At 41.9% G+C, this 17,740-nt stretch overlaps 1 protein-coding gene across 8 annotated transcripts in view; it reads left to right on the top strand.

The window, feature by feature from the left end:
• Positions 1-17,740, top strand: part of AHI1 (Abelson helper integration site 1) — a 185,851-nt gene that overhangs the window by 47,838 nt on the left and 120,273 nt on the right. For all 8 annotated transcript variants that reach the window (XM_042848183.2, XM_042848185.2, XM_008176763.4 and 5 more), the window contains 4 exons: positions 3,055-3,158; positions 3,810-3,928; positions 11,278-11,408; positions 12,742-12,882. In XM_042848183.2, coding sequence (XP_042704117.2) covers positions 3,055-3,158; positions 3,810-3,928; positions 11,278-11,408; positions 12,742-12,882 — 495 coding nt within the window. The remainder of the gene's footprint in view (positions 1-3,054; positions 3,159-3,809; positions 3,929-11,277; positions 11,409-12,741; positions 12,883-17,740) is intronic.

Here is a 17,740-nt window from a genome sequence, read left to right as displayed (position 1 = left end):
TTTGTTTGTTTGTTACGTAACTGCACTCAAAAACAAAACAAAGTAAAACTTTAGAGCCTACAAGTCCACTCAGTCCTACTTCTTGTTCAGCCAATCACTAAGACAAACAATTTGTTTACATTTACGGGAGATAATGCTGCCCTCTTCTTATTTACAATGTTGCCAGAAAGTGAGAATAGGCATTCTCATGGCACTTTAGTAGCCGGCATTGCAAGGTATTTACATGCCAGATATGCCAAACATTCATATGCCCCTTCATGCTTTGACCACCATTCCAGAGGACATGCAACATTATCTCCCATAAATGTAAACACACTTGTTTGTCTTAGAGATTGGCTGAACAAGAAGTAGCACTGAGTGGAATTGTAGGCTCTAAAATTTTACTTTGTTTTAGTTTTGAGTGCAGTTATGTAACAAAAAAAATCTACACTTGTATTTTGCACTTTCATGATAAAGAGATTGCACTACAGTACTTGTATGAGGTGAATTTAAAAAGATAAAACAGTATTTTTCCAGTCCAAATATTTGCAATAAAAATAATATAAAGTGAGCACTTTGTGTGTTGTAATTGAAATGAATGTATTTGAAAATGTAGAAAAAATCTAAAAATATTTATAATAAATTTGAATTGGTTTTCTATTATTGTTTAACAGTGTGATTAAAACTGCAATTCATTGCGATTAATTTTTTTAATCTAGTTAATTTGTTTTCAGTTAATCGCTTGAGTTAACTACGATTAATTGACAGCCCTAGAAAAAAGAGTGGGATAAGTAGGTACAGGGCCGGCTCTGGCTTCCTGGCTGCCCCAAGCAAAAAAAAAAAACAAAAACAAAAAAACCTGCAGGGGAACTCCCTGCACTGTAGATGTGGCTAGTGGGGGGAGAGAGAGAAGGTGGGCGGCCAGGGCTTCAGCGGGGCGCTGCCACGCGGCCCCTCCCGCCGTGCTCCCTGCCAGGAGGGCTCCGCACCGCTCCGGTCGGCTGGGAGGGAAGGATGCGGGATGCCCTGCCAGGCTTGCTGCAGGGTGCTCCCATCCTCCACGCCGCCGCCCCCTACAGGGCGGCCAGAGCGGAACCACACACACACACACACACACGGCCGTGCCGCCCTAGGATTGGGCAGAATGCCGCCTCCTACAAGCTGCTGCCCCAAGCACCAGCTTGCTCAGCTGGTGCCTGGAGCCAGCCCTGAGTAGGAAGAGGTAAAAAGATGTAGTGACTTCAAGGCAAAGACCAGAAGTTTGAATCTAATATGGTGGGGAAGGAGAGAACCCGTGCAGGGATTCAAAGAGGAGGAAGATGACCTGATCTGAACAACAGGCAAGGAAAATCTTAGTGGCTATTTTTGGTGTGGATTAGATGAGTAAGTATAATATAGGGAGGGCAAAGAGGATGATGATCCAGTAATCAGGATGAGAGATGATCTGGGTCACTGAGAATTTTAGCTGTTAAGACACAGAGAAAAGATTGGATTTTAGAAATGGTGTGGAGGAAGATACGGTAAGATTTAAAGTTTGCCTGGTTTTGTGTGTGTGTGTGTGTGTGTGTGTGTGTCTCTCTCTCTATCAGGGGGGGGGGAGAGAGAGAGAGAGACTGGAGACTAAGATGACTCTTAGGCTACCTCTACACTACAGCACTTATAGTGGCACAGCTGCACCGATGCTGTAGCGCTTGTGGTGGAGACGCTTTAAGCCGATGGAAGAGAGCTCTTCTGTCTCCGCAAGAGGTGGTAGTTATGTTGGCGAGAGAAGCTCTCCCGCCAGCATAGTGCTGTCTAGTGTTATGTCACTCAGGGTATGGATTATTCAAACCCCTGAGCAACATAAATTATACTGAAGTAACCTGTAGCTTAGACAAAGTCTTAGGTTACAGCTTTGGGAACTAGGAGGATGGTGAATTTTTCAACAATGACAGAGAATGGGGAGGGTTTGGAAGGAGAGATAAGGAGTTCAATTTTGGCAGTATTAAGACTGTGTTGGTGGCAAGACATCCATGAAGAGGTGTTGGAGAGAGATTCTAAAATGCGTAACTGGATGGAGATGTGAGTTGATGCTGTGTGAATGGAGGAGCTCCCCAAAGATGGATCATTTGTATTTTGGAATCTGGGTTTTTCAGATAGGTATTTCATGAAAATGTAGATGGGTTATTTCTGTGGTAGGCCTGGCAGCTTACCATAGAAAGAAAAGAACCTTCTACTTCATTTAAAAACAATGAGGAGTCCTTGTGGCACCTTAGAGACTAACAAGTTTATTTGGGCATAAGCTTTCATGGGCTAGAACCCACTTCATTAGATGCATGGAGTGGAAAATACAGTAGCGTGTGTGTGTGTGTGTGCGCACACACACGCACACACCCCTTACCAAGTGGGGAAGGGGGGTCAGTCTAATGAGACAATTCAATTAACAGTAGAATACCAAGGGAGGAAAAATCACGTTGTTTTTACTGATACAGACTAACATGGCTACCACTCTGAAACCTTCTACTTCATTGTTTACAATGATGTATACTGTTGGTTTAAGAGCAGCTGTTGAAAGGCAGCAATTGGAGGGAAATTTGCATTTGCTCTTGCTCAACCTGTTCTCAGCGAAGATCCTCACTGGATAGTTACGCACTAGGGGTCTGATCTAAGGCCTGGAAGACAATACTAAAAAGCAAAGACATTGAATAAAACCAACTTAGCATCTAAGTGAAAAACAGTCAAGGTATTTAATTGTAAGTATTACAGTATTTACATTTTTATTCTGTTTGGAATTTACGATATTGACTTCTGTGATGTATTATGAGCAAAATTTAGGCTTTTTGACAATCCCTGCATCAAGTGAAGAAAATAGAAACAAAACATTGCTGTTCAAATATTGCCTGTAATAATTCAGTTTATAATATATCCATGAATGTGGAAATGACTATAAAACTGTTAATAGCACTGATAAGACAGAATTTCCAATGTATATTTAGTTTTGGAGATGTCTCTAGCTCACATATTCCCTGTTGTTCATTTAGTATGGTTTCAAAATCTTGCTGTTAATACTACATAAGTGTAATTATTATTTTACAGGACTTCACATGTTCTCAGGAGACAGCTCAGGGCTGATTATAGTTTGGAATACCTTTGTCAAAGGAAGTTCGCAACATCCAGTCCAACACTGGGGTATTAATAAGGTATACAAATATTTTTAATTAGCAAGATAACTTTTATGTAACGTGGTTTCAAATCTAGCCATCTAATTTCCATTTAATTACTTTTTCATGTCACTTTTGTGTGGTTGGAAAGTAAATTTCCCCTAAATGTCTTGTTAACACTTTGCAAACGGCTGATAAAACATGCTGTGATTCACTGGCTGGGGATTTCTAGATTTTTGTCACTATTTTAGATATGATACTGTAAGTAGAGAATGTAAATGCTTATTCCTAGCACCAGCTTTTACAACAAACATTTGAGAATTGGTAGCATTGTAATTGCACACAGTAACGTGTTGTTTGTACTTCCATAGATAGTCTGTTATTTTAATTCTATGTATCTTGTCAAAGTAGCTTTGTTCACGCTTCTGTGGTTAACGTCAGCATTTCTGTTAACAATCCTGGTTTTCAGGATTTCATAGTTATGGATCCCATTTGGCTGTGGAAACTTGATTTGGGATATAGTATCTTGTTTAGGAACCATTGTTGGCTTGGGGTTTTTTTAAACTGCATTTAATCTTTCCTTGTACTGCCCCCTGCCAATTTCATGAGTTAATACCATCGTGACATCCTTACCTTTGTTTCCTATCAAATTAGTCTTGCATTACAATAAACTTCATTTTTTCATTGTAGGAAATAAAAGAAAATGATATTAAAGGGACTCCAATAAATCATTTAGAGGTACATCCAAATGGAAGACGTTTATTAATCCATGCCAAAGACAGTGCTCTGAGAATTATGGATCTCCGAATGTAAGTAGGTTTTTGTAGTCAATGCATAGATTTCTGTGTCTCAAATCGACTCGTCGTGGCAATAAAATGTTTTAAAATTATTAAATACATACTTAAGAAGAAGGATGGTCCAATAGTTACAGAGCTAGACTGGGACTTGGGAGACCTCACTACAAATCCTTGCTCTGCCACAGGCTTCCTTTGTGACATTGGGCATGTCCTGTAAGTTAGAATTTCCAAAAGTGCCTAAGTCCTATTTAAAAACAAATATTTAGCCGCTTACCCCATGTCATTGACTTTTCAATGTCACTCAGGAAGTCCAGCCTCATACAGGAAGTCTGCAGCAGAGCAGAGATTTTAATCCAGGTCTCCCAAGTCCCTTTAAAAAAAATATTTAGTTACTTAGCTTGGTTCATTGATTTTCAGTGGGATTTAGGAGCCTGAGTCACTTAGGCACCTTTGGAAATGTTACTCTTAGGGTATGTCTACACTTTAAAACGCTACAGCAATGCCGCCGTAGCACTTCAGTGTAGACACTACCTACACTGACAGGAGGCATTCTCCCATTGGCATAGGGAATCCATCTCCCCAAGAGGTGGTAGCTAGGTTGACAAAAGAATTCTTCTATCAACCTAACACTGTCTGCACTGAGATTTTCACACCCTGATTGATGTAGCTATACCAATGTAAGTGCCTAGTGTAGACCCAGGCCTTAGGGCTAGTCTACACTAGAATTGCAACAGCGGCGCAGCTGTACCAGTGTAGCTGTGCCACGCTACTAGTGCAGATGATCTATGATGAAAGGAGAGAGCTTCTCATGCTTACACAATGCTGTCCACACCAGCACTTAGGTCAGTGTAACATACATCGCTCGGGGGTGGCTTTTCACAACCCTGAGCGATTTAAGTTATACTGAAGTAAGCACTAGTGGGTACAGGCCCTTAGTCTCTCAGTGCCTCAGTTCCCCTTCAGTAAAATGGGGCTAATAGCACTTCACTCTCTCTCAAATATATTCAAGATACTATGGTAATAGGGGCCACATAAGTACATGAGATGGATGGGTGGAGAGACATTTAAATATAATCTGAGATTATTATTTTCCCCTTTATTATTAATATTTTTAAACTATTAGTATAAAAATAAAGAAATTAAACTACAAAAAGCAAAACTGCTCTAAGTGAATGTACCGCTAAGGCTAAAACTTAAATCCAGAAAAACAAGAGAATGTAGTATTAAAGCATAAAATATGTGCTGATGTTTTGTTCTTAATTTCTCCCCTCCCCCTCACGAACACAGATACTCAAAGTTTCCCCAATGTTAAGAAAAGATGCTTGGGGAAAATACTTTCCAAGCACTGACAGCACAAGGAACTATCAGAGGTCTAGGGACATTTTTTCAAAATATACATTTATTTATAATGTAGCTCTCTCCCCATATCACCCTGTTTAAATTTTTTGGACTATCATGTTTTGGGCTATCAGAAGACTTAGCTCTTTTACAGCACTTTTCCTCTTGTCAGAAGTAGGAGGATCCTTGGAATGGTCTTGGTGGAGAGGCCAAAGCTCAGAACCTTGGTGCAATGTGGTTGCTTTTCACTGAACCATCCACAGAATCTGTGTGTGGAGTCATTGTAATGGGCCCTTTGAGGATCATATGAATGTAGGGGGATCCTACAGAGGTGTAGAACCAACATTATAGTTTCTATACTACCACCGTTCCTGCTACTGGCATGGCAGTGTGTTTGCGGGAGGAAGAGGAAGGTGGGCATGGCTAGGGTTTCCCCACATACTGCTGGAGCCACTGGCAGCCAAAGAACTTAACATTGGAAAATCAGCCAGCCAAGACTTAGAAACAGCGGGTATGTACCATGTGCTGTAGTCGACCCCCTTGGAGCTATTATTGTGTTCAGAATCTCCACTGTCACTAAAATGTTTCCAGTTATTGTGACTGTGAAGCAAACTTCAAAAATGTGAGCTGAATGTCACCAATATGAAGTTGTCTATGTGAGTCTGCAGACTCACATAATAGTAGCTCTGAGAGGTTTGAACTGCTCTATTCATCTCCATGAGGTGTTAATTTGGATTCCCAGCAATTATACTTTTAAATGTCTACACTATTTACCATTTGAATCCTCATGAAAGAAAGGAGAGAGGGAGGGGATCACAGTTCTGGACAACTTGCTGTGAGTGACATGTAAAGCTAAAACAGAGCTCTTACTCTTACCCCCAAGTCCTCCCCACTACCTCCTTCTTTGATCACTGGACAACCCCACCATTCTGCCTGTCATTCAGGTCTGAAACATGGGCATCCTCTTTGACTTCGACCTCTCTCTCTAGGTCCTCATGTCTAGGCTATGTCTCAATCTTGCCAACTTTTTCTGCTTAACATCTCTAAGATACATGTGCCATCAGTCCATGTGGCTAAGACTCTCATCGTCTCAAGTACTGCTGTAACATCCTTCTCTCTGGCCTTCACAAGTGCATCCTTGCCCTGCTTATATCCATTCAGAATGGTGCTGTGAAGATAATTTTCCTAGCCTGTTGCTTTGACCATGTCACCCTTCTCTTTGTATTCTCTCACTGACTCCCCTTCTCAAGTGCATCAAACATAAGCTATTTGTCCTCACTTTCAAGACCTATCCCTGCCTACCTGTCAACTTTCATTCACTATGAAAATCTCTGCTCCTGGCTCCAATCAACCATGATATCAGTCTCCATCGTCCACTTGTTAGGTTTTCAATCAGGCACCTTTGTGCTTTCTCCCAAGTGCCCCTCATGTGTGAGAAGCTCCCCATAAACATCTTCAAAGCTATTTCATTATCCTCCGTAAAATTATCCTTTTCCATAATGCCTACAAAAAATGTGACAAAAGATTTTGTCAGCGTTTGTTTGGTTTTGGTGTGTTGAGATGACTGCCTATCATTCTGACCTCGTTGTTTCTTAGTACTCCCGCATCGGTCTGTCAGTCTAGTCATCTGTCTCTCATTGTACGCATTGGTCTGGTCGATGCCAGAACGTTAGGTTGATGTAAATCACCTTGTCTCAACCAATTTATGTGTCTACACCAGGGGTGGGCAAACTTTTTGGCCCGAGGGCCACATTGGGGTTGCAAAACTGTATGGAGGGCCAGGTAGGGAAGACTGTCTCCCCCCCAAACAGCTTGGCGACTGCCCCCCTCAGAACCTCCGACCCATCCAACTCCCCTGCTCCTTGTCCCTTAACCACCTCTTCCCGGGACCCCCCGCCCCTAACTGCCACCAGGGACCCCACCACCTATCCAACCCCCACCCCCGCTCCTTGTCCCCTAACTGCCCCAACCCCTATCCACACCCCCGCCCCCTGACAGGCCCCCCTGGGACTCCCACGCTTATCCAACCCCTGCCCCCCCCCGAATCTCTGCCCCATCCAACCACCCCCTGCTCCCCATCCCCGGGATCCCCTGCCCCTTATCCAACCCCCAACCCCCTTACCGTGGCGCTCAGAGCAGCAAGTCTGGCCGCTGCGCCACCCGGACGGAGCCAGACACGCTGCTGTGCTGCCCTGCAGGAGCGCGCAGCCCCGCTGCCCAGAGGGCTGCCCGTGCGGCGTGGCTGCGGGGGAGGGGGACAGCCGGGGTGTGGCCGGGGACTAGCTTCCCCGGCTGGGAGCTCAAGGGCTGGGCAGGACGGTCTGGCCCGTGGGCCATAGTTTGCCCACCTCTGGTCTACACTTAAGTTTGTCTCTAGCCAACATAAGCACACTGTTAGAGCAATGCAGTAAAACCATTTTGCTGAATGGCATGGAGCCCTGGTCGACCTACTGAGGCCAACACAGTGCAAGTGTAGACACTGTGTGACCTGTGTCGACCCTAACAGTCCTCCAGCAGCTATTCCACAATGCTCCCATCTCTGCAACAGTGACTGATCTGGTTACTATTGTGAACTCCACTGCTCTGGGGAGACACAGAGACTGGAAGCCACCCCACCCCTTTAAAACTCACGTGTGTGTTTAAAAATGCCTTTTCCTGATTGTCCACCTTGGTGAACACACCTAGTAGCTCATCCCTGTTGTGTGCAACTGCCCAGTGGACTATGCTGGCTCCACACACTAGACATGCTTCTGCCTGGAGTAGACACGGAAGCATTGTATCTCTTAGGCCTGTGGGAAGAAGAGACTGTGGAGACACAGCTACGGACCAGACATAGAAAAGTGAAGTTCTACAAACAGATTATATGGGGCATGCAAGCAAAGGGTTATGACAGGGATCAACAGTGCCGTGGGAAAACCAAGGAACTTTGCCGAGGATACCACAAGGCCAGGGAAGCCAACAATAGATCTGGTGATGCACCACAGACCCGGTGAGACAATGAGCTTCATGCCATTCTTGGCAGAGACCCCACCAGCAGCCTGCAGATCACTGTGGATAGCTTGGAGGACCCTGAGACAGAGAACCCTGCCGTGAACAGCGAGAAGAGGGAGATGCGGCAGAGGGCTGCAGCCATGCTACAAGCCGGAACCTGTTCAAAACTCTGCCAGTCTGGCCAATCCTGCCTGAGAAGCATGGATGAGTTTGATGAAGGGGAAGGGGCGTTGGGTAAGTGTGTATGCATTTTTCCTTACAATCTTCAAATTTAAAGAGGGCACCTGGCCCATCCCTGTGTTAATAAGACACAGGTATCAACCCTTCACTGTTTCACTCATACGAGAAAAGATCGAGGAACAGCAAACAGAGGCAGAGTTCTCATGTGCTTTTTATTCTCCTATTGGGTTAGGTAGGTGGATGGGCTGTGTAGAGCACTTCATTTATTTATAGAGGGATGTTCCTTTTATCCTCCTGAGAGATCTTGATGAAACTTTCATGGAGATACTCTGCAATACTCTTCTGAAGATTAGGAATGGCTGTCTTATTTCTTCCTCTGAAATAGGACATTTTCCCATGCCATTCCTCAATGAGTTTGGCTGGCACCGTAGCAAGAAACAGGCAAGCAGCATACAGGCCTGTGTGACTTTGGGATGCCAGTAGCAGCTGTGTTATCTGTGCCTTAATTACCTTCCCAAGTGAGATATCAGCTAAAACCACCACCACCTATGGAAAATAGTGCCATTTCACTATATCCGTACCCATGGAAGAATAGGGAACTGAAATTTTATTGTTTCATGCAGCAGAAAATTCTTCTCTTCACTCATCTCAGTGGGCCATACTGACCATGCCTGGGGGGAGCGCAGTGCTATCCTGAGGCGCTCCATAGCTGAAGTGTCAATAAGCATTTCTTATTAAAAGTGTTTATGCGGGTAAGGGAAGGAAATTTTAAGCTTAACTTTCTCTTTCCGTTGTGACTGTAAATCCAATGGTACATCTGTCTGTTATCAGCAGCTTCAGGCGTGGCAGCCTTGAGGGATGCCCCCTCCACACCCATAGAATGCCTGACTCTGATGAAATAGAGAAAGAAGAGGATTAGGGAAGACATGGTTCAGCAAAATTCTACAAGCCAGTGCTGCATTGGACCGTGAACAAAGGATTGGCAGGGCCAGGATGACTGACAGCATGGAAAGGGAAAGAGAGAACAGAAGAGAAGCCCCTCAGGATAAGAAGAGAGAAATGCATCAGGACATAATGAGTCTTCTCAGGCATGACACCTAAATACTGCAGATACCAGTTGATCCCCCAGGTCCAAAAATCCCAGACTCTCCGCCTGTTTCAATCCTTGGAGAACTCCATGGCCGCTTTTCCCTGCACCATTGCATGATGACTTCCACCGTGGATTGTCCAACTCCAAAATGATTTCCCATTGACTGGTCGCCATTTGGTCTTGCAGTCTTCTAGAATGTGATCACCACTTGCTTTTCAGCTGTCAATGCTCTCATTCTGGTTTCCATGTACTGGAAAGCTGAGGCAAGATTGGCACACGGATCCAGGAATGTGGTCTTCCGCATTCTGAAGCTCTGCAACTACTACTCGTCGTCCCAAACCTGCCTATGTTGCAGTCCCACCAATCAGTGCTCATTTCTTGGGGCCAGAAACGGTGCTCCACTGTCAGCTGCTGCTCCATGAATGCCATCAACAACCTTGAATTGGTTCTTACTATGTCCCACAGCAATCTGACCTAAAAGAAACTGTCATGTCCCCCATTATTGTGGTATTTTCTGTGGGTCTGCAAATACCAGAGGATCACATGTTCTGTATTTGCAACATTCATGGGAATAGTGTAGAGCTCTGTGGCTCTGTGCTTCAGTCAGAGGTGGCAGACACTGAAAAGTGCCACCTGGATTTGTGGGATTTTTTTTTTAAAGTGTGAAAATTATGGAATACGGATGGCATTATGGAATGGAGTAAGTTACATGCTGGGAATTTGACCGCTAGCTCCCAGAGATCCCTGCGTGAGTAATTTCTACCCCATAACACATTGCGAAAATTTCCCAAAAGGCGTTGAACCAAACCACAGTGTGTAGCGCACTGTGATACCTACCTGAAATAGATCATACTTTGCATCAACACAGGCACTCGTGCTCAGTATGTGCAGTGCCAACGCAAGTAGCCAAGTATGCACATGCTGAAGCAATATACAAACTCTGGTGACTGTATGCCAATATAACTTGAATCGACTAGTTTGTTTTGTAGGCATGGCCTTCTATTGTAATCTCCTTGGGGGTAGGGACCGGCTTTTGGGTCTTTGTTCGTACAGCCCCTAGCACAATGGGGTCCTGGCCCATGACTAGGACTGCTAGGTGCTATGGTGATACCATTTTTTAAAAAAATCTAATTTTGGTTTCATACATGGGTGATGTTTCAGAGTACCACCACCTTCCCACCCCTCCCCCAGTCAAGAAGGAGCCAAGTCCAAGGAATCCAGCAAATCCCCTGGGCATATTTAAGCCTCACAGAGGGGAGGAGGAGCTGAGCTCTGAGAGCTGCACAATCATATTTTGAATATCTACACATCCTACTGTAAAGGGCACCTCATTTTGGCAATTTACATGGGTAGAGCTTATTTTGTTGGCAGAGGTGGGAAAAGTACCACCACTTTTTTTTCCAGTCCAACCCCCTTGGCCCAGCAAATAATCAGCCCAGAATTAAGGAAATGCAAAGACAGCTTTTGTACCCACTGTGCAGACCTGGGTATTCCTTTGCCATTTCCAAAGGTATGGGCTTAAGTATTTCTCTGTACTATCAGAGATAAAAGTGCCATTATGAAAGCCAGGAAAGGGAAGGGTTTGAGGGAGAACATGGGACATGCAGTGAATAAGTGCGCAGTGCACTGATGCCTACTTTGAATACAAGATACCGGTATTGAGCTAGTATTATTTATTCAGCAGAAAATTCATATGTGAGGTATGGGAGATTTTGTCTGTTATGAAAGTAATTGCCAAACTCAGACTATTTTTTATTTTTAGCTTGGCTACAAAGAAATACATAGGTGCCACAAACTATAGAGAGAAGATTCACAGTACCTTAACACCGTGTGGGACATTTCTTTTTTCTGGAAGTGAAGATGGGATAGCATATGTTTGGAATCCAGAAACAGGTAACCAATCAATTATTTTACAATATTAGGCCAGGTTGTCAAGCTCTCTAGAAGAGCCTTCTTTAAAAAACAAACAAAAAAAAAACCAACAAAAACCCCTTTTTCATGTAATAACTTTGGTGCAAAATAAAAATTTAGGCTGATGTCCTTACGTCTATAAATGTAAGGTCCACCTTCTATATCAGTGTTATTAGTTATATGCTCTGAATTAAAAATTATATTCATACGGGAATAAATCTCAATCACAGGTAGTATCTCAGGTTTCTAGTAGTAATTAAACACTTCTAATTTGGTCTTTTGTTCAGTTGTCCTTTCCATATATGATACCAAAGTATTTGTGTATTCAGATTAAGACCCTGTTCCAAAGCCCATTGAAGTCAATGAGTGTCTTTCTGTTAACATCAGTGGGCTTCGGATCAGGCTGTTATTAAGAGCTGTTTATTTTACTTGCACAATTGATTGATTGAAGACCTTTAATAAGTGAATGATCAGTATATATAGCCACCTGGATGTAGGAGTACTAGGATTCATCATAAATTGCCCTCAAAACTGGATAATTCCCACATAACTACTAAAATACAAAAGAACTCTGCTGGACAAACCACAAGCAAAGCACAAATAAGAGCTAGAGAATTTCTTGTCTAAATTAACCATATTGTACTGTGTGTAGCAGAGAGGAAATTAAATGTAGTGGTTAGTAACAAAAGTTTGGTTTTGTTGACTTTCTGCTTTGTTCTTTTATATCAGGTTACAACCTAGATATTTAAAACATTTAAAAACTGGCATTTAGGCAAGCAGGTCTGTTCTGAAGATTTGCTTTGAAGGCATCTTCATCAACCAGGGTTCAAAACTACCTACACATCATTGCACGACTTTCCCAGTACCTATCAAAAATAGGTGGAATGTAGGACGAGAGAGAATTTGTAAATAAAAGCCCTGAGCCTAAAAAGATTTATGCATGTGTTTAACTTTATAGACATAAGTTGTTCCATGGAGTTCAGGATCTGGGCCAAAACTTCTATGAAATAGTGGTGTGCAAAACTTCCATTCCCATTGGTCAGTATGACTGAAGCCCATGACTAACATAACAAGCATTTTCCCAGAAAGATACAAACACATATTATGGTTATGTGCCATTTAATATTTTTTAAGTGGATAGTGCTTTCCAAGTTATAAACTAGTTTAAAATACAAAGGTTGAAGTCCTCTTCTCTAAGATTTTGGTAACATAAATATAGTATAGAGACATGAGTGGATATTATAAAAAGTTGCAACATTATCATGTCAAATTTTTATGACAGTACAAATTAAGAACTCTATTTTTCCTTTTATAGGTGACCAAGTAGCCATGTATTCTGACCTCTCCTTCACATTTCCAGTTCGAGATGTCGCCTTTCATCCACATGAACACATGGTGTCATTTTGTGCCTTTGGTCAAAATCAGCCAATACTTGTGTACATTTATGATTATAAAGGTACTGTAGAGCATTTCTCAATGCATAAGAATCTTGGTAGCTGTTTGTTTAGCTTTTTAGAAGTGACTTGCAAAGGTTCTTTTTTAAAAACAAACAAACAAAAAACAAAACATCAAAACCTGCATGCAAGAATTGTGCTGAAATCTCTAAACCAGTTTAAGATCAGTACAGAATTAGCTTCAAATTTACCTTTCTGTTGTTATTTTGCATGTCTGAATTCCAGACTTGTCATCACTTCCCTCTCCAGATCCTACCCTCAGCATCATCAGCAATCTATGTTGTGCTAGTGATGTCATGTCAATCATTAGAACCCTATGTCAGTCTTGGGCTGGATTATGGAGTCAGGCAAACTTACATTTTCTCAAAATACACATAGTTTAATGAAAACCTTAATGTTTTACGCTTGATGGGATATAAAATAATTTTTAAAAGCTGTATAGAAATGGTTTAATTGTTGAGGAAAATCTAGGCTCACTTGGTCCTCTGTAGGCAAACTCGCATCTGCAGTGGAATTCCATGGCAAGTGTGTTATCATCAGGGATCCTAGAAATCTGTTTGTTTTGGAAAAACATGGAATTTGTGTTTTTACAGAGAATCTTTGAATTTTTACATTTTGTGAAAAAACAAAAACATATAGTAGAACCGTGTTTATCGGAGCCTCTGTTGTACAGCTCACTGTATTAAGCAAACCGGGGCTGTCAGCCCTGGGTGGTGGGGTTTGGGCAGCCAGCCCCAGCAGTGGGACTCCCTATTGTGGCTAGGGAAGCTAAAAGTTCAGAGTTTCATTTTAATCGCAGAACAACATGGATTTGTATGGGTTTTTATTGGAGAATTTGGGGATTTTTATCACAGAAAATGAGATCCCTGGCTAGCACTAGCATAGAGTTAATTGTAGACTTAATTAGTCTTTTAAAGTGGTAGGCTTCTTGATATTTAAATTTTGTTGGTTACTATTCAGTAGTATCACTGTTTTCTTTGTTGAGGATGTTGTTTCAATTGTCACGTTTCATCTTAATGGCAGATATGACAAAGGTGTTGTGACAAAGTTCCTCCTCTATCTTGGTGGGTCCTGTGCTTATTGGCGGATTTTCTTGCTTCAGAGATTCACCATGTGGGTTGGGGAATAGCCCAGAGACCTTCCCCTCTGGAAGAACCCACAGTCCAGGTCAATTGAGAGGTTTGGGGGGAACTCTGTCCCGCCCTCTACTCCAGGTTCCAGCCCAGGGCCCTGTGGACTGCAGCTGTCTATAGTGCCTCCTGTAACGGCTGCATGACAGTTACAGCTCCCTGGGCTACTTCCCCATGGCCTCCTCCAAACACCTTCCTTATTCTCACCACAGGACCTTCCTCCTGGTGTCTGATAACGCTTGTGCTCCTCAGTCCTCCAGCAGCACACCCTCTCCCTCTCAGCTCCTTACGCCTCTTGCTCCCAGCGCCTCACACTCACACCACAAACTGAAGTGAGCTCCTTTTAAAACCCAGGTGCCCTGATTAGCCTGCCTTAATTGATTCTAGCAGCTTCTTCTTAATTGGCTCCAGGTGTCCTAATTAGCCTGCCTGCCTTAACTGGTTCTAGCAGGTTCCTGATTACTCTAGTGCAGCCCCTTCTCTGGTCACTCAAGGAACAGAAAACTACTCATCCAGTGACCAGTATATTTGCCCTCTACCAGACTCCTGTACCCCACTGGTCTGGGTCTGTCACAGTGTGTATATAATATATATTATGCAGATATATATATTTACCTTTTTTCTGTTTACATCTGCTGTAGTAATAATTGCATTTTGTGCTGATAAAGATGAATTGTTAACACAAAATTTTAAAATTTCTTTTTAGTTGCTGTCTTGATAATATAGAGTGAATAATTAAAAAAAAATGCAACACACTTACTAACTTTATATTAAGGTTCAAATCCTCCATCTACTGTACTGACATGATTTTACTGAACTACTTACATTGAAAGAATTAATGGTCAATATTAAATGCTAACTTTTAATCAACTAATAAATCTATTCTGTTTGGCTGACTAGAGAACCACAGATAATTGTTGGTTTCAGAGTAGCAGCCGTGTTAGTGTGTATCCGCAAAAAGAACAGGAGTACTTGTGGCACCTTACAGACTAACAAATTTATTAGAGCATAAGCTTTCGTGAAGTGGGCTGTAGCCCACGAAAGGTTATGCTCAAATAAATTTGTTAGTCTCTAAGGTGCCACAAGTACTCCTGTTCTTTTTGTAGATAATTGTGTCTCTTTTATTAAAAATTGATTGTAGGCCTGATTCAGGAAAACACTTAAGCATGTTCTAAAATCTATCCCTGTTCAGGAGAGCACTTAAGCATGTGCTTTAGTATTTTCTTCAACAGGGATGTTTTCCTAAATTGGGGCCCATCACAGTTCTGGAAAGCACTCTGCTTTGTCTATACAAAGAAACAAAAACTATTATTTCCTGCAAGTAATTCATATTCTATCATGTCAAATAAAAGCTGAGAACTAATTTGCATTATAGCGACATAGATATTTGTTAATATGCATATAAATTATATTAATAAAGGTGAAGAAAATTAGCTATTTGAAATCACTAAACAAAATTACATTCTTGAATTGGACAGGTTTCATAGCTGTTTAACTATGTACCTACTAGAAATTCATTTTCTATGTAATGGAAAACGTGGTTGAGTCTTGAACAGTCAAACAGGATCACACTGAGACTATATTGGTAGTTAGTCATTGGTTGTATTAACAAAGTTACTCATCTTTTCTCATCAGTAAACCATTTCATAGGTTGCGGTCTTTTGGGCATAATCTGTATGACATACCAGGGTACAATCCAGACTGAGTAGCCACTTCACCTCTGCCCTCGAACCTCGGGTGCCCTTTAAAATGCTTTGCTGCTATAGCCTGCAGTCTGCTCACAAAAAGCTTCCAGCATGCAAGTCACTCCCAGCTATGTCTGTGTATGTGCTGCAGCCAGCCACACCTTCGGTCTTACCAGCCTTGATTATACTGCAGGATGACCCAACACATCCACAGTCTTAGATTTCCTCCTAGAAATGTGTATCCTGTACTTCCCAGCCCTCTCTTGGACAATACAGGTTTATATAAGATCTGTTATTGCTTTAATAGAAATAGTATGCATGCACCTTGTTACCCCCAAATGGAGTTTCACAGACACTTCAATGTAAACACACTGGATTAGATAAACCATGAAACAAGTTTATAAACTACAAAGAGATTTTAATTGAATACAAGTAATGAGGCATAAAAGTCAGAAATGGTTACAGGGAAAATAAAGATGAAATGCAACTGGTGCCTAACTTAACAAGCTATGTTAAATTCAAATCAGAGTTTTCTCATCACATGCACTAAGCAGTCTTATTGACCAAACTTCTTAGGGTAGGACCCCTTTTCCAGTTCAGTGGCTGCTTCCTTTGTCCCTTCTGGTGCAGTGAATCGAAGGAGAGGGAGAGGAGGGATGTTTGTACTTCCTTTTTATAGTGTTAGCCCCTCTCCTGAAAAACATTTCTAACTGAGGTTCAGGAGACAGTCTATAGGGAAGGATGTTCCCTGCTGCTTTTTCCTAATGTGTTGGAGCTTCTTTTGTTTCTCTTCCTGCTTGATGGCTCTGTTTACTGCTTAAATGCAAATTAAGTAGCACATATTTCTTTGTTTGAGCCAGACTTGTTTGCCAACCTCAGTTTGGAACATGTGTGAAGAACAACATACAGTGGAATCGTATAACTTCACATACAATGTTGCCACACACATTTTCTCAGAACAGTAATGACCAGCAAATTATGAGTTTTCAGATAATACCTCACAAGGCACATGTTGCACAAAGATTATTACAATAATGTGTAGGGTGTGGACACGGGTACGTTCTGACACAGTCTGCTAATAATTTTTTGTTCCTTTTTGGTTAAAAATATTTGCTTTGCTTTCAGAAGACACTTTTATTGCATTGGTGTTAAGGAGTTAATCATATAGTAATATTAATTTTAGTCACTGGTACCATTTTTAAGATTCCCATCGTTCCATAGTTTGGCTTAGATCAGCTGGTTTAAAAACACCCTTTAATGTTTACAATGGGCAAATTTTAAATAAGGAATGCTGAAATCCATTGTCTTCCTGATGCAACAATCTAGAAACTGTAAAAGTCGTGTGTGTGGTTAAAAGGCAACTGGGCTCAACTTTTATCAAGCTAATACCAGTTAACGCTGGTACCTGGCAGCTAGCCCATGTGATTGTCTAATTGGACCCTAATGGCCCTGCAATGAATATTGCCAAAAGCCTTTTCCCAAAACCTGAGGTTCCCAGCCCCTAAGCTGTTTCGCTGAATATCTCACTCTGCATGACTAGGCCTGCTCCTGCAGGATATCTCCTGTGCCTAAATGTGTTCAGTTGTCAACTTTAGAAATTTTTCTCAAAGACAATTCTCTAGATGAGCTCAGCGCTACTGGGCTGGAAAAACCTCCAGGCAACCTTAGTAGAAGAAGCAGTGAGGCTACAGAGAGAAAGAAATAGCAGCGTCTAGTGGCAGAAAGAAATAATTGAATTACAAACTCAGGGTCTTCAGTCTAAGTTGCCCAAGAGTTACCACTTGGTGACCTCCTTGAGCACCTGCTGGACTGGACCCAGCAAGTTACTAACCTCAACTGAACTAGAAGCCTGCATTTTAATTTAGTCGTCATACTTTATCCTTTAGTTTGTGTTTTCAAATGTACTTGGTGTTTTCAATTTTACTTTTCCTTAATTGTATGGAAAATGGACCTTTTTAAAATAAAAATGGTCTGCAATAGAGCCCTTGTTTATCCAAACCCATTTCTGAAAACATTCAAAATATCTCTGGAGATATTTAAGAGTA

The sequence above is a fragment of the Chrysemys picta genome, chromosome 3, assembly GCF_011386835.1.
Source record: "Chrysemys picta bellii isolate R12L10 chromosome 3, ASM1138683v2, whole genome shotgun sequence".
NCBI lineage: Eukaryota > Metazoa > Chordata > Testudines > Emydidae > Chrysemys > Chrysemys picta.
Note: the sequence above shows the minus strand (reverse complement) of the source record. Positions and strands in the feature narration are given on the sequence as shown.